General features: G+C 36.8%; 1 protein-coding gene across 2 annotated transcripts; it reads right to left on the bottom strand.

The window, feature by feature from the left end:
* Positions 1 to 792: 792 nt before the first annotated feature.
* Positions 793 to 24,491, bottom strand: LOC311276350 (doublecortin domain-containing protein 2-like). Of its 2 annotated transcripts, none has more exons than XM_084385970.1 (9): positions 23,961 to 24,491; positions 22,639 to 22,690; positions 16,114 to 16,190; positions 15,427 to 15,561; positions 14,721 to 14,870; positions 13,944 to 13,998; positions 13,696 to 13,870; positions 2,144 to 2,196; positions 793 to 1,407 (listed from the first exon to the last, which is right to left on the bottom strand). In XM_084385970.1, the coding sequence occupies exons 1-9, from the start codon at positions 24,245 to 24,247 to the stop codon at positions 880 to 882; spliced, it is 1,512 nt and encodes a 503-aa protein (XP_084242096.1). In that variant the 5' UTR covers positions 24,248 to 24,491; the 3' UTR covers positions 793 to 879. The 2 variants fall into 2 exon arrangements, with proteins under 2 accessions (XP_084242096.1, XP_084242097.1); XM_084385971.1 differs by having other exon boundaries at positions 793 to 1,404; positions 23,961 to 24,333.
* Between the last annotated feature and the right edge of the window lie 2,148 nt (positions 24,492 to 26,639).

Below are 26,639 nucleotides of genomic sequence, written 5' to 3'. Positions count from 1 at the left end.
TAGACCTGTTTCAGCCATTAATCATCAGTGTAATAAACTGACCGTACACAAACACACCCACACACCAACACTGTACAAACTCTCTAATGACAGAAGCCACACTGAATGAATGGGATATCCAGACAGATTTGTAAAAGTAGTCAACTGTATTTAGATGTGTATTTTAGTTTGCATATAGCTTATTGTTCAGGACTGATGTTAATCAACTCAGTTAAACTCAGTTAGAATGATAGTATAATAATCATAATGACGACAATTAACTTGACATCATACGTCATAAACAATGGAAGAGATGCTGAAACATGAGACATGAAACATAAATCTAGCAAACATTTATGCAAACATTACACCTAGCTTAGCAGATACTGTATTAGCAGAGGAATGATGTTATATGGAGAATATATTAAATCAGTTCACAATATTGTAATCTCAATACAATATTAATAATATAATATTAATAAATTAGTAGTAATCAAAGCATTAATCATTACTCGAAAAGGAATAGGTCACAATTATCATTCTGTCATCATTTACTCACGAGCCAATTCAAACCTGTATGACTTTCTGGTTTTTTTTTTTAGAACACAAAAATTAAGATATTTTGAAGAATGTGCTGATCTCACTTTTCCAACAATGTGAATGAGGAGATATTTAAGCAATTATTATCTGATTATCTTCATTTTGATAATCTTACTCTCATTATATATATAATTAATATATATATATATATATATATATATAATAAAAATATTATGTTTTTTTATTTATTTATTTTGTACAAAAAAATCTCCTTTTATATTCTGCATAAAAGTCAGGTTTGGAACGGCATGAGGGTGAGTAGATGATAACAGAATGATAATTTCTCTGTGAACTACTACTTTAAGTTTCCTCGCCTTCTTGTTCAGTGTTTGCCAACCCTTCTTCACTGGGATCTGGATTCTCTTCAGTCTTTTCTTCTGGATCTCCCTCATTCTCTGTTTTCTCCTGGTTTTCTTCTTCTGCTCCTTCCACTTGTTTCTCTTCTTCATCCTCTCTATCAGCCTCTCCGTCCTTCTCTTCACTGGTTTCATTTGCCTCTGGTTCTGATGTCAGTCCCTTATCCTTTATCTCTCCATCCTCTTCTTCCTCTTCATTTTCTTTTTTTTCATCCTCTTCTTCCTCTTCATTTTCTTTTTTTTCATCCTCTTCTTTCTCTTCCTCTTCCTTTTCTTTTATTTCATCCTCTTCTTTCTCTTCCTCTTCCTTTTCATCCCATTCTTTCATCTCTTCTTCCTCTTCCTTTTCTTTTTTTTCATCCTCTTCTTTCATCTCTTCTTCTCCGTCACATGGTGATTCTTCTGTGTTTTGGGCTGGTTCACTCTCTGTTTTGGATGAGTCGTCTATTTCTGGACTGGCCTCTGCTGCCTCCTTAATTAAACAACATTGTAAATGAGTGTGTGTGTGTGTGTGTGTGTGTGTGTGTGTGTGGCCTGGTAATCCCCTACATTATGGGGACAAAATGTCCTCACAAAAATGGCAATATCCAAAATCCTTTTCCTTGTGGGGACATTTTTTGGTCCTTATGAGGAAAACAGCTTATAAATCATACTAAGTGATGTTTTTTGAAAATGTAAAATACAGAAAGTTTTGTGTGATGGCTAGGTTTAGGGGTAGGGTTAGTGTAAGGGGAAAGAATACAGTATACATTTTGTACAGTATTGAAGTCATTATGTCTGGAATGTCCCCATAAAACATGAAAACACAACGTGTGTGTGTGTGTGTGTGTGTGTGTGTGTGTGTGTGTGTGTGTGTGTGTGTGTGTGTGTGTGTGTGTGTGTGTGTGTGTGTTCGTATTCGCTACAGTATGGGGACATTTGTCCCCCCAAGGATTGCAATATAAGTACATTTTGACCTTATGGGAAAACATTTTTGGTCCCCGTGAGGAAAACAGCTTATAAATCATACTAAATACTAAATGTACCAAAGTGTTTTAAAAATCTAAAAAGGAAGAACATTTTTCTGTAATGGGTAGGTTTAGGGGTGGGTTATCTCTCTCTCTCTCTCTCTCTCTCTCTATATAAATAAATAATGAACCTGTTATGAAATGGGTTTATGCCAGTCTAGTAAGAGTGTTAGAGATCATGATGAGGTTAGAGCATCTCACCTGCTTGACTGGTGAAGACTTATCATTCTCTGCACTTCTGTCCTCTCCATCATCTGCACAAACATAACAGATAAAACAGCAGCGCCATCCATTGGTCAGGATTAAAACTACATTTAGTACAACAAAGTAATTGCTGCAAGTCAATAGTTACTACTTCTTAGCATTAACACACATCTGATCATGTATAAATCCTAACTGGTAACACTTAATTAACCAATAAGGTTTCATTTATTAACATTACTTAACTGCATTAGTTAACTTGAATTAACTAAGAAAGAACAATTCTTCTACAGCATTTATTAAACTAATGTTAAAAATTGTAAAGTGTTACCTCCTAATTTGATGCTTCTATAAAAACTTTAAAAAAAAGGATGGAAAATGGCTTTCATGCCTTAAAGTTGTAATATTTTTAACTGTATCAATAAAGTTAGCAAATGGCCAAAAATGAAATAAAGAAATTCATATATAGGCCTAGTTATATAACATACTGTAATATTCAATAATGAACATTTGTGATTTTATTGGTGAAATCAACGGTGACCAATATGATCAACATTACAGATGGTTAAAATGGTATACTCAGATATGGTAGATTTAGCCTCAGAACTCCAACAAGCATGTACAGAAATAGGCCTATGTCCCACTCTTATTAAAATTTCTCATTAATTAATTATAGAGTCAATTTTAAAATGACCATTAGCTTTCAATGGTTCGATGTAATTATTTTTGCAAGATGTGCAGTCATACCATTGTACTCTCTAGTAAACAAGAAAATTACATGCATGTTTTAAATACTTAATGAGCAATAAATCCAAACGTGTGTGAAATCAATATACTCTAAATAATTAAACAGCAGAATTAATGCACCTCATATAAGTTCACGCTTTCCCCAATAGCGGCTATAAAAATATTGCTGTGCAGATGATAGCATTTCACCCAGGCATTTAATGCGTTTCAAATGCAAAACTGATTGAAGTTTAGCAGCAGAGATGAGCCGCTGTAGCAATAATGGGCTTCTTTGAATATTTTATGGAAATCGCTCACATTTATTAACTGTAGTCCAAAACCCAGACTGTAAGCAGGACCGCTAATGTAACAATAAACAGTTAAATGTGATTGAGAGAAGGGCTCGTCTCATAAAAATGCTAAATCAAATTAAATAACATTTTAAAACCTGCCTTCATTAAAGGCTGTTGGATGGGGGATAGGGGGAGGGGGTATAAAGCCTGACTCAAATGACTCAAGTTTTGCCGCCTGTTTTTAAGCCTTCATTTCCAACACAGCTAGTGTTAGTTAGTAGGTTTTATTTCTCTGCATTTAAAATTAGTCTTCAGTCTTGCTTTCTGCCGTCTGTGCATGGGAATCACTGTATGTCACTGTGTAGTGTAAAGACAGCTATAAACTGTCCAAGAAATGCAAAGACTAATCACAATTATGGAAACATAAATACTATAAATACTCCAGTAGGGTAACAACATACATTCGCCGTTGATTGGTTACATTAAAGGGTTAGTTCACCCAAAAATAAAAATCACTTACTCTCAAGTTGTCTTCTGCTGAACACAAAATAATCAAACAATTAAAGAATGTTGGTAATCAAACAATTGACGGTAGCCATTGACTTCCATAGTAGAAAAAAAAGTAATTGGCTACCATCAACTGTCTGGTTACCAACATCTTCTTTTGTGTTTGGTCAAGCTGTCTTTTATTCAGGTTTGGAACAAAATGAGGGTGAGTAAATGATGACAACATTTTTATTTTGGGGTGAACTATCCATTTTTTGGAAATGTATCTGCAAAATGTTGTTGTATTACAAGTTTTCTGGAATGTTATGTTTAAATATGCAAATGAGGCATTATTTAATTAATTTCCAAAAGAGAAATCTCAACACTGGAGGAAGCTATAGGTTCAGAATTCTTGTTTTATTTTCTTGACATGTTAGGGTTAGGCCAAAATCTCAAAATTGACCAGTGAAAAAAAAAGAAAGAAAGGTTTTTGCCTGAGGTGTTAAATTTACTAAAAGGAATAAGGTTTACAAAAAGCAGTAATCTAAAGCATACATAACCATAACTGAAACATAACCATAACAAAACAAAGTCTCAGCGGTTCAGGCAGAATCAACCACAGAATTTGAACACTTAGTGTTAGAGGTTTAGAACAAACTCTGAGAAATTGAAAATGATTGAAGAACATTATGTTCTCCATTCATAGTTAGAACTGAAGACTTTCACTAGAGACGGTGACAAGTAAACAAAGCAGCACTACAAGTGAGATGTGTGTTTGAAAGACCCGTGTCAGATGTTCAGCACTTCTCGGACGATTTTACACAAAGGACCGGCTCCGGCGGTGATGTGAAGAACTCACACATGTGAAGCTGTTAAAGCAGTCATTGGTTGCTAGGCACTGGGCCAATCTTTTTAACTCCCGTGGGCCGGAGAAGAACAAGTCCTGCTGTTTACACGCTATAGAGGAGGTATTTATGGATTGTTTTAATAAAGACCTCCTAAAGCTCGCTATATAGCTTTCTCTCACATACATGTTACCAAGCAAACTACACGACCCACGAGACGGAGCATCAGAGTCGCGCCGCTGTCATGAATTCTGCTTTACATCACTGTTTGTGACAAGCTTTACTTTCGTTCTTAGACCACGTGATGCATATTGAATCTGATGCAAATCAATTACAGCAGAAGCAATTGAGCCAAGCATAAGAATATGGTAATAAAATGTGCAAATGCGATTGGTATGCATGCACCTGGCATCAAAAGCGTTGAATGATTTTGCTCTTATGCAAACGAGGACAAAAACATGTGCTGCTCCAGAGGCAACCAATCGCATTCTTAACCTCATCAAAACTGATAGTGTGTGAAATATGTATGACAGAAACAGATGCTAAAATTTCACTTTTACAATTTGAGGTTGCTATGCACTTGAGATTCTTTGGGTGTGTATAAAATATTAAACATGGATTTCAACTATTTATTGTATTAAGAATTTACAGGTCATATATGTACATCCACCATGCAGTACCTGCAAAATGATAATAATTTTAGCAAAATAAATGGGATGGTAAAAATTGCATGTTGTTTTTTGATTTAGCCTTGCCCTGAAATACTCCTATGAGGACAACAGATAACGCAAACTCTGAATCAACATGCGCCAGTGCAAAATTTTCTGTAAAGCTGCTTTGAAACGATTTGTATTGTGAAAAGCGCTATACAAATTAATGTGTATTTAACTGAATTGAAAAGGCTGTTTCACATAACAAATGTTTACAGACAAAACAGTGGGCTGAATTTATTAAAGAAAACCCATTCAAAAGTTTTCATACCCTTAATTCTTAATACCGATGAAACTTCACCTGATGATGGTATGTGTGATCCATTTCGCTGTTTTGTGACAGTGTTCAAGAGTCTCTCTTTGTAGTGAAGCTGCCCACTGTTCTCCATTCTTTGGTTTTCTAAGCTACACTGAGTTACAGTGCTTATAGAACAAATATTAGCCTATTAGCAACAAGAGCATTGGTCACATTATGCTTTTCTGTGATATTGATTTTAATAGTCGTTTCATTCTACTGCAGATAATGTAAAGTGTGTGTTCTTTAATTCAAGAAGAGATCTAAGCCATATCTAAAAACAAAACGATCACAGAGACTCTTTTTACACCAGACTGGAAGAAAACACCTAGTATCACCCTAGAAACCACCCAGAGCACCTTAGCAACGGCACAGCATTACCTTGGAAACCATCCACAACACACCAGTATTGTCTTCAGAAAAACAGTAATCTAGTTTGATTTACTTTTATTCTGATGGCATTAATGGAGTTATAATGCAGGAACAGTGGTAGAAATAAAACCAGAATAATAATGATATTGCACAGCACACATCAACCCCTCAAAGCTGTTAATCTCTCAGGTCAAGCGCAACTCTATAAATGTGCAGAAATGTTTTTTCTCAACATGCTCTACATTTAGTCTACCGACTAAAACGACAAAATATTATTTCTTTCTCCTAATCCAATAAGCCTCCTTCAAAGGATCATAAAACAGGATGGTTGGCAAGCAGGATAAGGATGTAATGTTTTTATGGCAATTCATGAAGAAGTGACACGAAAACAGCACAGGGCTCAGACACGCTCGCTTACAGACCTGTCTGCTCAGACGTGCAGTTCCAGCATTTGTTTTTCCCTCATAAGTGAAGACTGCTGTGAAGCATTAAGAAGACGTCCTGATTGGCTAATTCGCTTTGGCAGCGTCACCTTTTTCTATTAGAGCCGGGGGGAAATATTAAATCTTGTTGTTTGCTTATAAAAGCAGCTTTTAACACGCTGATTGCCAGATTAATGAGTGCGCTTTTAATCACATGCTACCACAGCGTCATAAACACATGGCTGTAACGCTGTCCTCTACAACAAATGAAGATGAGAGATCAACCAAACGGCCAACTTCAGTTGCGACTGACCTTGCGTAGATTAAATTTACCAGCTAAAGGAGCTTTTCATTTCACTGCGTGATGTTGACGGCACCAAATTGCTCTCACAAGGTTAAACTATGAAAAAAATTGTGCAAACAGAAGGAATAGAAGGCACAACTGAGAAAACCAACAGAGACACGATTTCTTGGTGGGCGGAAGCCTTGAAATGCAACAATGACCAAAATGACAGTTTTATCATTCCCAAAAATGGATCATGTCTAATCTTTAAAAGGAATTTTAAGCAAAAACCTGACAGTGTGGCAATGCATTTATACTTGATTATGTCTGGCAAACGATATACCAACACTAAAGCTTCTAAAAAGACATGTGTAACCTTCAGTCTACTGGCAGGCTTATTGAAGGAATGTGCACAATGAAAAAGACTTATTCAACGTGAGGTGTTTTGTTATGCCTCTATAAAGCACAAGGGCAAAGAAACACAATGATGATCTGTGGCTCTTACTTGTGCAAACATTTCAAGATTTGTACTATACTGTGATTAACTGCATTGTTCCAAAGAAAATGTGAGTGATAGTTGCTTAGTGCCAAAGTAAAAGTGTCAATATCTCTATTATATTGTGGTCTCAACATATATAGAGAACAAATACACAATCTTTAAAACAGACCCCTAACCTCATACATCAGCACATGTTTTCTTAACATACATCTGGATGACAGCAGAGCTCTCAAGAAGCATTTTTTTCACCTATAATAGTGATGTAAAGCTTATATAACTCACAATAGAAGTCACTACAGGGATTTTGATTATTTAATGGCATCGACACTGCATAATCAGTACGAATTACTCTGCAATGAGGCTTAATTGGGAATATTTTAAGGCACCGTTTTGGTGGAAAGCAATTTGCCACTTCTGACAAAAATAAATCACCATGCTTTTGGTGGGAGGACTGTATAAAATCGCACCGATTACCACCTCCTCCTTGTCTAAGTGCGTACAAAAACCGGGGAGGGATAATCAGTGCTGACTTTCATTCGCTGGCGTGTTTTCTTGCATTTCTGTTGATTTGTCAGAGGCAGACAGGAGAATCCTATAAGAGCGCTGTTACCAGTTAGCAGCAAACCCATGGAGGCAACTGTCCAAGCTCCGCCCAGCAACTGTTACACGGGCCATCATCTCAGCCAATCATGTACAGCAGCCTCTTTCAGAAGAATTTCAACAGACAGTTGAAAAAAAAGTTCCTCCAAAACATCATATTTCAAGGGGCCTGATTCAAAACCACACTCTAACTCAGCCTTGGCTTGATTGTAAACATGTATATTTCATGCAGGACATGAAAAAATATGTTATGATTTAGTCAGCTGACAGAGAAGAGTGAGCATTTATAGTGACCATTTCTGCAGGTGCATAGTTATACAAGTGGGTGGCAACAAATGACTTTATGAGCAGGTCATTGAATCATTGATTTAACTGATTCATTCAAGGCTGCATCCAAAATATGCATACTTCTTAACTATATTGTAGGTGAAAAACAGTATGTGAAAAGAGTAGTATGTCCGAATTCACAGTAGTCATATACGCTGGTAAAAATTATTTTTCAAAGTTGTGAATAAATTAAGAGTATTAAAGTATGTTTTACAAGAAAACACACTTTCAGTCTTCCTGCTTCAAAAATGTTTAGTGTAAAACAGTACAGATAGGCTCTAAAATGAACACTCACCAAACACCAAATGCGTGTAAAAATTAGCTTTGGCGAGTATATGAAATAGTGCCAATCTCCAGTTGGCCAGTAACATTTTTATGAATTCTAACAATGCAATGTTGTGAGAACATGAACGTGAGCAAACGTGAGCGACTCTCTGGACAGTTGACAGGCCAGTGTTTAAGCGAATGTAAATATTCAAGTGCAATTTGTGTGTGAAGAAGTGCGCACCCAGAAAGCCACCTGGCTCAGACAGTGCATGAACAGTAAATTGAACTCTCTTTCACGTCTTCTTGACCTTGATTGGACAAATTCACACAAAATGATGTAAAAAATTACCGTCTCTGCGAGTATCCTAGTAAACATAGTCGGTTGTCTTAAGTGAACATAAACAGTTGAGAAAGAACAAAGTTAGTTTTGGGCCCGAAATATAGGCGAAACGTACGAAGCCCCTAAAAAAGAACACGCACTCTAAAAAATCTTGGGTTATTTTTTCTACGCAAATCCTGGGTTGAGCCTTTTTTTGGGGTTATTTTTTCCAGTGATTTGGGTAGTTTTTGTGTTACCCAGCTCCTGGGTCAGCCATAACAACCCAGGGGTTGAGTTATTTATCATGGGCTTTTTGATCAACAAAATATACAGAATATACATACTTAGGATGTTAAAATATGTTCTCAGAAATGTACACTGATTGTTTATGGACAGGTTCTGGAGTGAGTCAGCATATTTCGGCTACGAGTGAAACGCAGGGTGGCGGTCCTTTAGGGGACATGATGATCAACTACTTCTGCAGAGATTCTGAAGTGCGCATACGATGAACACTTTACTATCCGATGAAGTCTAGGGAGAGGAGTTGTGAATGCAGTGATGCAACAACTGATTATGGTACAATAGGTCACATGACAATGACAAGAAGATGAATGCAGTACATCCGGATTACATTCATACCACACAAATTCATCCCATATACTGTAAAACATACTTTTTAATGGTCTGAATTACATAATCAAAAGTACCTACTCTGAGATGGATGGAGTCACTGATTCATACAGGAACAAAAACAAGTGCCTGTCTTTATAAGAGGGTCATTGAATGATTCACTCAACTGATTCATTCAAAAATTCTGATTCATTCAAGAATGAAACAAGTGCTTTGATTGTTTAAACATTTTTGCTTCAAGTAATAACATGAACTATTTGTATGACAGAATTTAAATTATTTTTACAGCTGAAATGTGTAATGTATGTAATTTCTAAAAACAGGTTTTCCTGAACACTTTCCTTGTCATCAACATGGTCAAACAATTTGCCATGTCGGGTTGGTTGGGATGCTCAATCAAACAGAGTTTTAATTTCTTGCTAATAGATTTCTCTGAATATTAAGGTAGGATAGGATCAAGTTTTTTACAATTAAAAAACACCACAGACTTCACCCTCAGTTGTGCATCTCAGTAGCTGCACATTCATACTGTTATGTTTTAGAAGCGGTGATGTGATATTCTTATTGATTAATAGTATATTTTTTGCATTAAAAATAGGTACTACACTACTACAGTTTACGTTCTGGTACATCTAATACTAATGAGATCACACTGGCAAGGACACGGGAGGAAAAGACAATGTGACAAGAAAAATACATTTCTGACTCCCTCTTCCAAATCCTCTTTTATTCTCTTGTCTCTCACCTCTGGTCCAGATATTGCATTACTGCCATCACTGCAGGCCACGATCTAATTAGAAGCGAGCAAGACTTTAGCACTTGTCACATCTCAGTCGGTTTGGAGGTGCTGAAAGACCTCAGACACACACACACACACACACACACGTTCTGATCAGTGAAGTGAGGCACAGAGAGGCACCTTAATGGCCTATTTCAGCATTATTACAGTATTGTGGATGGATTGTCACCAGGAGCTCTGAGATACTGAACTGTGAAAGCCATCAGCGGCTCTTGTACGTCTCTACACTCCTCTGATCCCTCCCTGTCATTACTGGAGTGGGACGAAGCCACAGCAATTTCCCCCGATTCCACCTTCCCTCTCTCAAACACAGCCACACATCCTCACTCTCCTCTCTGACTTCATTACACCATGTGATTAGAGAATTTGCCCTACATTCACTTAACACTTATGCCATCTGTTAGACTCCCTCGTTAATGGTGTCAGATCCTCACAAATCATTGATATTCAAATGTATGCATGTAGTGTTATATTCCAGCACATAGTTTCCTGCCTTTTAATGCACGGTTTATATATCAAAGAGGGATATTCATCAGTGCAAGACTTATTTTACAAAAATATTTTGCATGCATTGAGAGCTGCGCTTTAAGACTGAGCTTTATTCTGAGCAAAACAGTCTTTATGATTCATTGACTTTTTAAAATGGATGTGTCATTTAATTAAGGCACATTTGTAATGTGTTCCTCATTTAAAAGTTTTATACCTAAATATAAATATATATATATATATAATTTTTTTTTAAGTCCCACTTTATATAAGTGTCTTTAACTATTATGGACTTACAAAAATACATAAAAAATTGGTATGTACTTATTGTGTTCATGTTGTTTGCAAAACGTGCTGCTATAGGTGGGATACAGGTAAGGTTAGGGACAGGTTTGGTGGCATGGGTGGGTTAAAGGGTAAGAGAAGGGATAACAATGTAGATGTAATTAGAGAAATGAATTACATGCTGGTATTTGATTTTTAAATACAAGTACATAAAAAAAACATGTATGCATACAATCATTGCATTGTATCAACTGAATAATTTTCTGAATAATGTTTCAAAATGCAAAATGGCAGACGTTTTTATTTTTATAAAATTGCTATTCCCATTACTTTTTGAGCTACAGTACAAGTCTGCCATATTGACATATTTTAAATTATAAAACAATTTTTTTTGTGTGTGTGGAACATGTATTAAGAAAGTAAATACTAAAAGGGTTCATTTTGATTTCATGTCCAAATGCAGTATGTGATGTTTCTGATCTCTTGCCTTTTATTTCAAATGATCTTATACAGATTTGTAACAATGCTGACGCTATGTGTAAATTATTTTGCTATTCTAAAATAACCCATGTCAAGACAATTCTTACAGCAATGGATTTTTGCTGGTCGCTTCAACCACACTTTTACCTTATTAGTAGATTCAACATTAAATTGAAGCACAGATCTGTTTTTTCACTGCCTGATGACAAATAACAGACTATAATAAAATCCTGATTCCTGAACCTCAATTATTAGCAGCCAAAATGAGCAGAATGCTGCCCTACACGACTGAATACAACCAGCTCTATTGAAATACAAGACTAGTCAGTGCAGAAAATTACATCAGGCAACTAAACTCCCTGGTTCTATAATCATATATGCTGCATGAAGGAATCAAATGGAGACATTTATCCTGTGACAATGGAAACTTCATTAATTTACAATTTGATACGGTCAAACTGACTCACTACTACCACTTGTTTAATGGCTTGATTCTGTCATCACACTCAAATCACCAACCAAAATGACCTTGGTGAATATGTTCCTGGAAATAATTAAAGTCGTGGCTAAAGTCTTCATTCATGAAATAAACCGAACAAATGTCCAACAAACAGATTACAAAAGAACAGTTTTCACATAGAAATACATTCTGCTCGGCCCAAGAAAAGAAGAGAAGAGATGAGCTTTTGTTGATGTCATCGCCATGGAGATGTACTGTAATAGGCTTGTTTCAGACACCTGGGTACCAGCAAGACCTCGAGTGCTAATGAGGGAGAGACGCTTCTACACTAACACTAACTACAAACACTACTCAATATGTGACCTCCTCACTACCAAACCTCTTATTCCTGAGCTTTATTTTCACCACATCAATTTAAGTATGAATCAATTTCGTTCATAATCTGGAGCGTGACTAATAGCATTTGCAGGCGATCTCTGCAAGGGCTCTTTTTGCACTGAAATGTCATCATTCGGTGAGATGTTCTGAAAAGAGACATGTGCAGTCAAGCATGGCGCTGATCGCACACCGCCGGCTGCAATCTGAAGACACACGATGATGATGATGATGTAATCCCTCTCATGCCACAGCAAGAGCATGAGCAACACACTCACAGAGCACCAGTGCCATCTCTCGAACACACAGGGAAGCGCATTACATAAGCATCACTGAATTACATCATCATTGTCCAGACAATAGTGGCTGCAGAGAAACTTGGGTTTCTCTGCACAAAAGACAACAAAAACTAGATAGTGATAGTGATAGTTCCGATCCAGTCTGACTTCTGACCTGTAATGCTGCCTGAATCATAATCATACACTGTTCGCTCGTTGGCCAGAGGAGAACCGGCCCCCGACTGAGCCTGGGTTCTCCCAAGGTTTTTTTCTCCATTCTGTCACCTTGATGGAGTTTTGGTTCCTTGCCACTGTTGCCTTTGTTGCCTTTGGCTTTTGGCTTGCTTAGTTGGGGACATTTAATATTCAACAATTGATCATTGATCTGCCTGCATTGACACCATTTTATGAAAACTGAACTGAGCTGGACTATGACACTGTTTTCTTCAAGATCTGCTGTACAGCCGAAACAAACTTTGTTGCATTATTTTCCTGTTATCTCTGTAAAGCTGCTTTGAAACAATCTGTGTTGTAAAAAGCACTATATAAATAAAGGTGACTTGACTTGATAGTGATAGATTATGCATATTACAATTAAATCAATCAAATATTCTGCAGTTAAACCTATTCATTTCATCACACTTGTCATGAGACAGTGACAAGCTAAATGTACATTTGTACTTACAGTGTACATAAACTACTGTTCAAAAGTTTAGAGTCAGTAAGATTTTTATTTTTATTTGTTTTATTACTTTTATTCAGCAAAGATGCATTAAATTGTTCACAAATTACGCAAAAAAACTTTAAAATACTACAAAAGATTTCTGTTTCTAATAAATGCTGTTCTTTTGAACAGAAGAATCTTGGAGAAAAAAATTAGCAGAACAACTGTTTTCAACATTGATAATAATAAGAAATGTTTATTAAGCAGAAAATCTGCATATTAGAATGAATTCTAAAGGACCATGTGACTGAAGACTGGAGTAATGATGCTGAGCATTCAGCTTTAATCACAGGAATAAATCATATATATATATATTTACAGAGAAAATAGCTATTTTAAATTGTAATAATATTCCACAGTATTACTGTTTTTACAGTTTTTTTTTTGTTTTTTTTATGCAGCATTAGTGAGCATAAGTGACTTCTTTCAAAAACATTTAAAAATGTCTTACCGACCCCAAACTTTAGAACGCTAGTGTATGTAGTTGTAGTCCTGTTTTGGACAGACAAATGTATGTGTATGAATTTCTTGATTGTTTGTGCTTTCATTGATTTCAGATTTTCTGCTGATGGTTAAACGTGTGTCTCTTACCATCGTCCTGAGCCTCGGTAGATGCTGCGAGTTCGCTCCTCTTCTTGCGTATACTCATGAGTCTGGCCTGAGAGATCTCTCTGACCATAGACGACAGCTGTTCTTTGGAGGTCTGGTCCGAAGGACTGCTCTTCTCTTGTCCACAATCAGACTTACTGATATGATGGTTCCCCACCTGACAACAGAAATATTCAACGATTTAACAAATGAATGCCCAAAATCTTTTATTTTTTTGTTTTTGTACTCACATCTCCATTTTGTCGTCTGTAGTTGTATATAGGTGGTAATGACGCTGCTTTTGACCTAAAATCACATTCAATTACATTCTGTTTGAAACCATGGTAACACTATACAAAAAGGTTTCATTAGATAACATTGGTTTACTACTTTAGTTAACATGACCTAAGAATTAACAATAATTCTAATAGCTGCAATTCTTAACATTAGTTAATGCACTTTGAACTAATATGAACAAACAATGAACAACTGTATAACTTTTATTAACTAACATTAACAAAGACTAATAAATATTGGGTTCCACTTTATATTAGGTGTCTTTATGTACTAACATTTAATCATTTGATACAATGCACTTATTGTGTACATACTTATATAAAAAATAATTTAAAAAATTGCTGCATGTAATTACAGCTGTAATTCATTTCTAATTAATTACACATATAATTACACTGTTGAGCCTTCCCTTACACCTTAACCCACCCTTAAACCTATCCACCAAACCTGTCCCTAATCTGTCCCTACCCGTTTCTCACCTCAACAGCAGCAAAAGTGTTTTGCAATACAATATGAACACAATAAGTACATTTTACCTCTTTTTTGATGTAAGTACACAGAAGTTAAGGACAACTAAAGTGTGACCAAATATTGTAACAAATGTACTGTATTGCTCATTGTTAGTTCATGTTGGTTAATGCATTAATTAATATCAACAAATTAAACCTTATTGTAAAGTGTTACCAAAAACATACTTCATCTGCTGGGAAAATGCAACATCTTTCTCTTACCCGTTCACTCGCTTTATGCCTATGGGTTTATTGAACAGGAGGTCACTGTATGGAAGCTTTTTAAATTTGTCTCTGCCAACAGCAACATAAAACTGTCCATTTTCTAATTTCTTTCCATCCATAACGAGAGTCCCTTCAAAGGTGTACAGGCTGCAAAAGAAGATGTTAAAGGCTAAAATAAGTAAATATTGCTAAGATGATATAGAAATGCTTTCTTTTCCCAGTGAGGAAAGGGCACTTATCATCTAAAGTACTTTTGATTAAATGTTGTACAGCTTATCTAACAAAAATATGTAACAATAACATTCCCATTAAGTTATGAAAATATAATTTCTGAGTGTCCTGGATAATTTGGACAATTATGAAAGTAAATTATGGTGTGAATTCCCAAATATCTGAAATTATATATATATATATATATATATATATATATATATATATATATATTCTTTTATTTTTTATATATATATATTTTTAATTGCTGTTCTATTTGCATCTCTTAAAAATAATTCATATACTGATAATAACTCTTACAAGTGCAAAAATTTGCCTGAAAGAGTTAACCTCTGATTTTAGTAAAAAAAGAAAGAAGCATGGTATGTTTTTTAATCTGGATTTAAAAAAAAAATTATAATAATCCTTTAGAAGCCAATTCAATTCATGATATGAATTCTGACTAATATAAACTAAATTCACTTTAATGTACCTCCGCACTCCACCCACAATTCGCAGGCCCATTTTCTCTGTGATCATCTCCAGAATCCGCTCAAACTGGTCAATCACACGGCTGGGAATCAGAAGCCTCGCTGCTGGATTCTGGACATCTCCATTTGCCACAACACTGAAGACACGGAAAAAATTTACATTTATATTACAAATGTATATTTGTAATACTGCATTATACAAACAAACAGAATGTATGAATTCAGAATCCGTTCATCCATAAATACATACTTGCTGGTTCATTAGTTGCTTAAAGTAATAGTTAATCAAAATGAAAGTTCTTCCCAAACATCCAACCTCCTTACAGTTTGACTACTAGTGCTTTTGGTGTTTTTTCCCTTTCTGAGCTTGACCGCTGTGGTTACTATGAGCTATCACTGTGAGCAAAGAGCTGCAAAAATTCCTCCAAAACATTTACTGAAAAAAAAAAAAAAATGGTGTGGAACAACAGGAGGGAGTGTAATGGAAGAATTTTCATTTTTGAGTGAACTGGTCAGGCTTTTAAGTACCCCACAGAGATATTTGATTAAATGTGGTAAAAAAAAAGACACTAAGGTTTCACTTTTAGACACTAAGGTTTCAAGGGTTTGCAGTGATGCTGACTAAAACATATTGATTGAAGTGTGCCTAAAGTTAAGGACTATGAAATAAAGAAATAAACTGTACTTACAATATTGCACAGGGTTCTTTGATAGGTTTGAGGAATCTGGCAGACACTATCACACGACTCTGAGGAACAGGTTTCATCTATACATAGGGAAAAGACTTAAATGTGTGGCACACAATAACAGTTTTAATCTTCTCATGCTCATGAATCTCATCTTTGGTTACCCTTTATGAAAAAGAAGTGTGCTTATTTGTATTGAATGTTCAATTGTATTTTACTTCACATCTTAAAAGTATATTTAAAACACTATATTTAAATATATGACATACAAGTTTCAATTAAAATTACCTTAAAGCATATTTTAGTTTACCATAAATGCTTGTTAGTATATTCGGCAGTACATTTCAAAGACAATAGAAGAAGTATGAAATAACATATAAAGATGTACTTAAGTTCTATAAGTGAGTCAAGAAGTATTCTAAAGTTCAACTAACTGCATTTCAGATTAATTTAAACTTGACTACATTTCCATTTAATTGTAAATAACGTGCAATTATGTGTTTCTGAAATCCTTACATTCGGTTCACACTTTTTTTTACCAGTTACTCTTTATAACCCCTTCCTCATCACCCCCAATTTTGGAAAGTGCTGCATACATGACATACACAAATTAAAATGGTTGCTGCTCATAAGTCATTCTGAATAGACACATAACCAACATATATTTAGAAAGCCAACCCTTGAGAGTTTACAGTTCAAGACTCAAAATTAACCAGACTGTTATTAACATTGAGATATACAAGCTCAAACATAAAAACAAAAACAAAAAAATATTAAGAATCCGGGATCACCAGTGATCCCAGACGGGTAAGGGGTGGGGAACTATGCCCTTTTTCAAAGTCTTGATTTTGTTTTAAGGGTTCTGCAAGAATAGGTTTTCATGCTTGAATGTTCAAACACATTATTCTTTAAATATTTGAAATTATTGAAGCACCTCTCTTCTCGGTCTTTCTGTAACGCTCTGTTTAGTTCCTGTCTTTAGTTCCCTGCTTCTGAACGGCGCAATGTGCTCTGATTGGTCGGCTGGACCAATGTGCAGTGATTGGTCAACCGCTTCAACTATTTTGGAAACATGACACCCCTTACCATAACCGCGAGTTTCAACACACTACTAACGCAACTCAAAAGTTGAAGCATTTCAAGGAGCTCAGAAACAGTGCTCATTGATATAGAGAATAACTCTTTGGAGTGACTGTCAGATGGTGGACCTGCGTGTAGACACGACCACAACGCATATGTAGTCAGCCTGATCCAGGCCGTATCCAGCTCAGATGGAGGACCTGCGCCTAGACACGACCACAACGCATCCCTGAAGTGTCAGCAGAGATTGTGTAAACCAGACTCTCCCCTGTGAAGGCCTCATTGACACAACAGTAATTGGCACTAATCCTCAACAAACCATACCGGTCTCCATACCGGCATGATGAATCCGATCTTCAACCACATGGAACTGGATAATATTCTGAATGTTCCAATCCAATCTGATTTCTTATCATACACTGTTCGTTCATTGGCCAGAGGAGAACTGGCCCCCGACTGAGCCTGGTTTCCCCCATGGTTTCCTCCCTGTTTTTTTTTCTCCATTCTGTCACCTGATGGAGTTTTAGTTCCTTGCCACTGTCACCTGTTTCGCCTTTGTCGCCTTTTTTCACCTTTGGCTTTTGGCTTGCTTAGTTGGGGACATTTAATTTAATATTCAACAATATTATTGATCTGCCTGCACTGACAACATCATGAGAACTGAACTGAGCTGGACGATGACATCACGGTTTTCTCCAGAGCGGCTATATATCTAAAATAACATATAGTTTGTTTTGTTTTTTTTCACAAAAATGAACTATCACTGAACTTACTTCAGCTGGACTGTGACACTATTTTCTTCTAGAAACAAACTTCATTGCATTATTTTCCTGTTATCTCTGTAAAGCTGCTTTGAAACAATCTGTATTGTAAAAAGCGCTATATAAATAAAGGTGACTTGACTTTACTTGACTGTGCTTTGTAACTTTGCAGACCTTTTTCACACTCAAACAGCAACATTACACAGTTGAGAAAAGTTGAGTCTTGGTTACTATTGTGATGGAGGGAATAAGACGTAGTGTCAATGTACTGACATTAGGGATCACACTTGGGAGCCCCAAACACCTCTGATACTTCAGAAAAGGCCAATGAGAATTGGTGACATGCAGGTATATAGAGGCTGGTGTGCTCCACTCATTCAGGTTTGTGCTGAGGAGCCAAGATAGCGTCCCGGCCATTTCAGCAGGCAGTTCAGAGTTGTGGCAGGAAGGACACAACCTCTTATTCCCTTTATCAGGGAATGGAGATTAAAATAGTAACAGAGAGGTTCCCTATCTGTCAGTCCCTTTGACGTTGTGTTGATGTACTGACACTAGGGGTCCCTATACTAAATGCCACAATCAGCTGATCTGTGTTATGAGTTTCGGCAGTGCAGATGTAACAAGTGCACTTCCTTGATCTTTTCTGTTATTTTTTTTTTTAAAGGAAAAATCTACAGCTGATGCAGTTCAGAGCGTTGAGGAAGCGGTCTACTTCCCAGATGGGAGAAGAAACACTACAGAGTCCACATCCCACCTGAAGGGGAGGTTAGTGTGTGGAGATTACATCACATGGACTTCTGGGAACACCTGAGAAAAAACACACATGGAAAGAAGTCCCTATGGTAGGTCCAATCTGAAAAGGAAGGAACTACTACAAACGCAGCGACTGGCAGCAGAGATGGAGTTTTCAAATCTCTGTGGGTCTTCCCCTCAGGCTCTAGCCTGAGTGATAGTGTCTATCACCGCTGGTGAAAGCCCACTGAAGTCTTCCACATCCTGTACAGGGGCCAGACATGGAGGTGCCAGAGGTCTGAGCACAGGTGCCAAATTGTGCCTGGTCCCTGAAAAAGGAGATCCTTCCTCAGGGGGATTCACCAGGAAGGGGCCAACGCCTTCAGTGTGAGCTCCGAGAACCAAGGCCTATACTGGCCCAACCATTAAGACTTGCTCTTCTTTCTCCCTGATCTTGCACAGTGTCTGCGTGATGAGGCTCACTCCAGAGGAAAAGCAGACTCTGGGGCCACCTGGGTTGAAGTGACTGACAGATTGGAAACGATAATTTGAAAAGTATGCTAAATTGTATTTCTTCAGGCACACTTACTAACATGTTTCAAATGGTGGTTAAAATAAAAATGATAAGTCTACTACCCAGATCTCTGGTTACATTATTAAAACGCCTGAATAAATTACAGAAAAAAACACAACTGTATTAGTTCATCAGCGCTTGCAACTGATAGCTCATGTTGAATGTTTCTAAATCTGTTTTTCTGTTTACACTTAACTTAAACGTAAAAATGAATCCAATAAAATAAATAGGAAACTGTATTTCAGACAGTAGAAAACACTGCCTCAAGATGTGAAATGTAAGAGCTGCTCACTTGCTGTCAGGGTCAGACATGAGTTAAATTAACTAGTGTGTTTAAGCGAGGGCCTTGCTCAGTTCAACCCAAACACAGACAGACAACTGCTCTAGTGTTTCAGTGTCTCTCAGGCCCCTGCCGTATCCCCTGGTAACCCCGCAGGCGCTTGTGTAAAGAGCAGAGGGACGGTGAGTCTTTGGGACGCTGCCAGGCCAAAGCAGCCGCTCTAATTGAGACAATCAGAAGCTAGTAAGAACAAAGTGTGGCCCACATCATAAATAAATTGGCCTGTTCAATCTTGCCTAATGATGATTAGGACATTGTATCACCAATTACCACGGCAACAGCCATTTAGTTCGGCGCAATAATAAAGTGGGCTCTGAGCACGTGTGACGATACTCACTCTCTTTGCCTTAAAGAGTTCATAAAATGTTAAGACTGTTGTAAAGTCACTGTGCTCATTTTCTTTCTTTCTTTTCATTCTTCTCTTCTTTAACTAGTACAGCGGGAGTATATGAAGTGTCATTCAGATTGTCTCCGGAAAGCTTTGTTTGCACTCTGGGTCTGAGCCATTGACTTAAATGTGCATCCAAGAAGGTGGATAATAACTCACAGGTTAATAATTCATTGCCAAATGAGCCGGCAACAAAGTGATTCTTCCCAGACGACAACGTAGACGGTGTGTGTCTAAACATTACACCTCGCTTAGGTCGGTCTTGAATGCTAAAGCAGGTGCGATATGCTAAACTAGCACATGGTCCAGACATATCTGTGACGGGATCTGCATGCAACTTTTCCTTTAAACATATACCTTGGAAAAAAAAATTTGTTTTGAAAAACATGTTCTTAAATCGTTTGCTTTGTTTGCCAATGTCTAAATCAGGGGTGCCCAATCCTGCTCCTGCCGATCGACTGTCCTGCACAGTTCATCTCCAACCCTAATCAAACACACTTGAAGCAACCAATTAAGGTCTTCGGGATCATTTGAAAATGAAAGGCAGGTGTGTTTAATTAGGGCTGGAGATGAACTGCGCAGGACAGTCGATCGGCAGGAGCAGGATTGGGCACCCCAGGGGCACGTTCAAGTTCAAAACGGTGCGCAACGTTTTGCTACGGTTTCCGGGTTGAACGTCATGTTTCCTGGAAACGGCGTGCACCGGTGTGCAACGGGGTTTGAGATACGTTTTCTCTTGTTTGGTGGGTGTGTCAGAACTGCAGTCCAATCAGCAGCAACATGTATATAAAGCACACGGTATTAAAGTGAACTCGCACAATGGGTTCAAGGAAAGTAATTTACAAATGTGTTCGATGCAGCTCGGTATACGCAACAACTGAGGATATAGAAGACATGTTTGTCGTAAGTTTTATTGTAAAAATATAGGATATCAACATAATGATGTAGTTGTTTATATTTTTAGCTTCATTGCAAGTGTATGACATTTAGTATAGAAATAAACAATGGTAATTAAGTGCTTTTCCTAAAAATGAGAAAGAAAATACAGGGTATTAAAACAGTATGAACTACAAATAAAGTCAGTATGTGAGGCTAAATAGATGTGTTTTAGTCTGAATTAGGTAACCCACTGCGCATAGACACGTCGAAACGACGTATTTTCTACGTCGTTTTTGCGCGTCCAATTTTGCTCCCCTTGAAGGTGCTGACTGTGACGCCAGATGACGTCTTTTTCCGACGTCTTCCGCACGTCTAATGTTGACGTCCGTCCACAAAAGTTCGTTTGTGGGAAGAAGGAAGGAGACGGGGTCGGCTTGCTGTGGATCGTGTGTTTTATTAGATACTATGCGTCTTTTCCAAACAATAATCGCGCTCAAACAAAACAGAGGCTTTTTCTCATGAGACCGAACACACACACACACACACACACACACACACACACACACACACACACACACACACACACACACACACACACACACACACACACACACACACACACACACACCTTATTCTTGCTTTTCCTGGGACTCGAACTCGTGATCTTAGCGTTACAAGCACCAACGCTCTACTGTTTGAGCTACAGTATCACACCTTTGTACGCGTCTCCAGTTATCACCTGATGCTGAGACGATCAAATAGAGTTTTTGGAAAATTATCTTAAATAAATATAAATAATCTGTATTCATATATATTAATCATGTTGATAATAACAACGTTGATATTTGTAAATAAAATAAAAAATATTCATGTCAATTTCCTGCACCTGTCTTAGACGTCCACATGGCGTCACAGTCTGCACCTTCAGGGAACCAAAATCTGACTTCCAAACATGACGTAGAAAAGACCTCATTTGGAGGTAACTTTGCAAACCTAGATCATGTCAATTTCCTGCACCTGTCTTAGACGTCCACATAACATCCAGAAAATTACCTATTCCGGCGTTCAAATATTGAACATTATATTGACGTCCAGGTTAGATGGTTAGATGTCCAAATAGCAGACCTAGATTGCACATTGCATAAAGGTCAAAAATTGGTCTTGGACCGACTGACGCAATATAGACATGATCTGCCTGTCCAATAGACGTCTGATGTTTAGTGGGAAGATGTGTGCTTCCATTTCAGTTTCCACAAATCCCTTCACTCGATTGGGATGTTCTCTTTTGTTCTGGGCGGCAAGTGCAGTAACTGTAACATCGGGCATATTTTGTAGTATTAAACACATATTTATACCGACTTCATCAGGCTCCGAAAATTCTTCACAAAGAACACAAAGAATGGCCTTCTCAGCTGCCATAGTTGCAACTCTTGCTTCATCAGAACAGTGTGTTCAACGCATCACCGTTTCTGTTTAAAAAACATTGTGCAACGTTTTGTCGGGGCTGAACGCAGCCCAGGTCTAAATCTACTGGGGTCTTCAGTGTTCTGGTAGTCCTCTGGAACACGTAGATGAACAGATATACCCCGCTGACTCCATTGACAAACAATCTGTGTAGCGACTGACTGCTTTACACTGCATGATTGTGTATGTTGAATATTTGTGCTGTGTTCTTAATTAATAGGATCATAGTGTTGCACATGAGTTGAGCTTGTATTCATTGTATACACACACAGATTTCAGCTGTAAATAAAGTGTAGTTATTTGTCCTTACCACTCCATTGAGCTGAAGCATTCTTTTCTTCCTGGTTCCTATCTGTAAATAACTAGAAAGTAAGCTGAATTACTTTTCCCCCTTTAACAATGCAAAGTAAAAGATTATTTGCAGATTTTGTTCCTCGTTGCCATAAAACAGATACACTACTAGTCAAATTTTTAATTATTTGTGTTTGATCTTAAATATGAAATTAGTTATCTAAATTTTTATTACAACTGTATGAAACAAACATTTTAACTTTGTTGAAATTAATGAGTTTGGTCAGAAATTGAAGGCAAAGCATAATCATGTGTCCACCATACATGGGAATTTTTTGAAAAAGCATCCGAGATGCGGATGCACCTCGTGAAGTTGGTTGATAAATGACAGAGCTGACTCTGTTTGTTTTGATCACTACATTATAGTGGTGTTTTTGTTACTTTCATTGTAAAATATATAAAATAGAGAATCAGCTGAAATTTGTGAAAATGTTTGACAGGTAGTGTAAATGTACTCATGGCATATTTAGGTTTGATCAGGCAAGGTTAAGGAATGATACATTTGCATGCACACAAATCACCCGCTCAGTCGGACTGAAAAGGCTTCATTTAATTAAACACCTCAATCGATCAGAAAGAAATTTCGATCGGATTGAAAGGGGTGGACCTTAAATAATCAGATCAAAAGTGAAAAAAAAATTAAATAATAATAATCTGAAAACATTTGTTTCATTTATGTTTTGAAACATTTTTATGCATCTTTATGGCATCCTCCCCAGCAAAAAAAAAAAAAAAAAAAAAAGTTCTAAGAACGTTTTGATAATGCTCTGTTATCAACGTAATTATCAATTATCAACGCTATTATCAACGTAATTGATAATTATTTCTGAATGTTCTCTGAACGTTCAAAACATCCTTTATTTTTTCTTGCGAACATTAAGGAAACATTCTATTTTCGCATAGACTAGGCTACATTATGGGAATGTTACTTTTGAATGTTCTCTGAAATAACTAACATTGAAGGAATGCTAGATAAACGTCCAGCTAAAATGTTTAAGCAGAAACAAAACAAAAACCCTCCTTGAACGATTTGGCACTAAAGTTTTTGAGAACATTAGACCAGAGAACATTCGAACATTCTATCAACGTTATACTGGAAGAATTTGTTCATCACATTGAGAGAACCTTTCCAGAACGTTAGCTAAGAAAGAAAGAAAGAAAGAAAGAAAGAAAGAAAGATAGATAGATAGATAGATAGATAGATAGATAGATAGATAGATAGATAGATAGATAGATAGATAGATAGATAGATAGATAGATAGATAGATAGATGTGTCTTACTCTATCTTTTTGAACTTCTCTCGTCCAGCAGCCACATACTGTTCTCCGCTCCTCAGGTGCTCCAGTGAGTCTATCCGGTGTCCCGCTTTGGGCGTGTAAATGTTTCTCACAGCTCCAAACTGAGCCCGGACGCCACCAGTCACCTCCCGCAGAAGCGTGTCGAAGGTCGAAACCCTCTTCGCGTTGATCACCAAACGTCTGGGCTCGTAATACGGATCCCCATTCCGATAGAAATAGATATTTTTTACTTCAGGTTGAGACAGAAAGTTTGGCTTCTCCGCACTCATGGCCACAAAAGGTAAAAGTTACAAAATGAAACCAGTTATAGCGCAATTCGGTTATATCTCCAGTGTAGTGCTGCAGTGCATATCATCCTCATGGTCTCGTGGAAATTCCGCAAATAAAACTTTCGAGCGTGATGTTCATATCCTGATGATATAAAGATTAAACAGAAAGATGCTGAATAGCGGTGTCGCAGCGCGCGTAAAGCGGACACGCAGGCATCTCGCGCACTAAACGCCTGTCTGCAATGGTCACGGTAACTCTTGTGTTCTTTCTAGCGGTTTCTATAGAGACATTACAATCTTAAAGCCCGCTAATACCACACTGCACTAACTCAAGAGACTTAATATTATACATGGCAAGCCGTTTTAGCATTTAGCATATACCTTAAAACAAGCTGCTATATTGTTAGTGACTACTTAGGCTACTTGTGCTAATAGTACTGTGAGTATTCCAAAAGTGACTAGTATTTTCCCCCCAAGTTCACCAGTAACTTTATTTCATACTAGTAGCCTATGTATTCAATTACTAGTCAGAGACAAGTTTCATATTGTACAAACTGCACATTTTTGCCATTGAATTCTATAGGGGATCTGTACACTTCTGACTAGTAATGTATAGAACTTATTAAAGTTACTTAGTTTCTTATAACAATTCCAATAGTCATAGGTATCCTTTCCATTTTAATAGTACTTGTTAGATTTATTAGATGCAACCCATGTGAATGAGACACTAGTATTACTCCCACTAGTTATTTGTAAATATTAGTAATATTTCTTATTTCATTAGGTACAATTGTCTAATACCATTTCACAATTCAATTAAAAATTTACTAAGATAAAAATGTGACTAACATATTGAATACAAACTAGTGCCTAAAAATAGGTTTTAACGTATTTTCATTTGTTACTAGGAAAACTATTATAGATCATGAAATTATTTGAAAAAAATATATATACTAAAGAACAGATTTTTTTTTTTTTTTTTTTTTTGCAGAATAAAGTATGAATAGTTACTGGTCAAAGTTACTAGGCCAGGATGTGCAAGCAGTAGCTTGCCATATATACTGAGTATCATGTATTACCCTTTACTGTAAAACAGACTTTACATCCAGACATTAATGTATGACCACTTTTGGATCTGGATGTAGGCCTATACCGCACTCAGAGTAAAACGCAGTCTCAAGTCTAATTGGACACCAAGGATTTCATGTGCAAGTACAACCCCTCTGTTGCTCAAACCTAGTTATATCTTGGAACAAAAACATGTTTGTTTGGTGTGTTGCATAACAACTGTGTGTTAAATGCCTTGACCATTTGCAAGATTTGTGTCAAGGGAAAGCAGCCTTGGAAATTTGGTCAATTAGTGCATCTCTCTGTACAGGTTTGGGAACAGCGTTGTCCTATGAAGATGAAGAACAATATTCATTATACACATATGCCGTTTACCAGATGCTCTTATCCAGAGCGACTTACAAAAAGTGTTTTAATAATTTGTCAATAATTTTGGTGTTCCACAGGAAAAAAAAGTCCCACAGGTTTGGAACAACATGAGGGCTGTAACGATGCTGACATGGAAGCAGATGAAAACAATGATGTAGAAGACCCAAGTGCAGTTTATTATAATGGATATAATCCAAAAAACGTGAAACATAAACCATCAGGTAATCCAAAGCATGAAACACAAAATAAACATAAACTAGAAACTTGACTAGAAAACATACCCTATATAATGAAAAAAATTGTATACTTAAGCACAATTTATTCTTATGTACCTTAGTAAAACTAAATGTATTTGTGGCACACTATAAATTGGTATGCTTAAAGTCTGTTAAACTGGATTAACAAATTTTGTACTAAATGCATTTTAGTTGTCCAAAAGCAGTGCTGAAGTTCAACTAAAGTTGTATTAAATATGCTTGTTTGTGCCAAAGTGGAACTATTCCGAGTATACTTAAGTACACTTTATACTCTTTTTAATATATACGTTTTGAAATGCATAAATCAATTAGTATAAACTACAAATTTTAACACACTTTAAAATAATTGTACTTTAGTATATTTTCTAAAAATATATTTTAGAAAAATATACTTGGAATGAAAATTCAGTTTATTTTTTAAAAGTGTATTTATTTGCACGTTATTAAAAATATATTTTAGGTGCTGGAAATGATCATTGTAACAATGCATTGAAAGTATACATTCAAAATACATTATAGTACACAATAGTATTTTGTACAAACTATAGCTAAGTATTATCTGTCTATTAATGTCCAGTTGTTATTGAAAACAAAGTGTGCAATTTGTAGTATACACTCGTGGGCAAGTGCGCCAACATGTAGCGCTGTTGCGCTTCGGGAGACCCGAGTTTGAGTCCCGGCTCCTGGGCCTCTCTCTC

Source organism: Rutilus rutilus (genome assembly GCF_951802725.1).
Source record: "Rutilus rutilus genome assembly, chromosome: 17".
NCBI classification, from domain to species: Eukaryota; Metazoa; Chordata; class Actinopteri; order Cypriniformes; family Leuciscidae; genus Rutilus; species Rutilus rutilus.
This window is presented reverse-complemented; position numbering and strand designations above follow the sequence as displayed.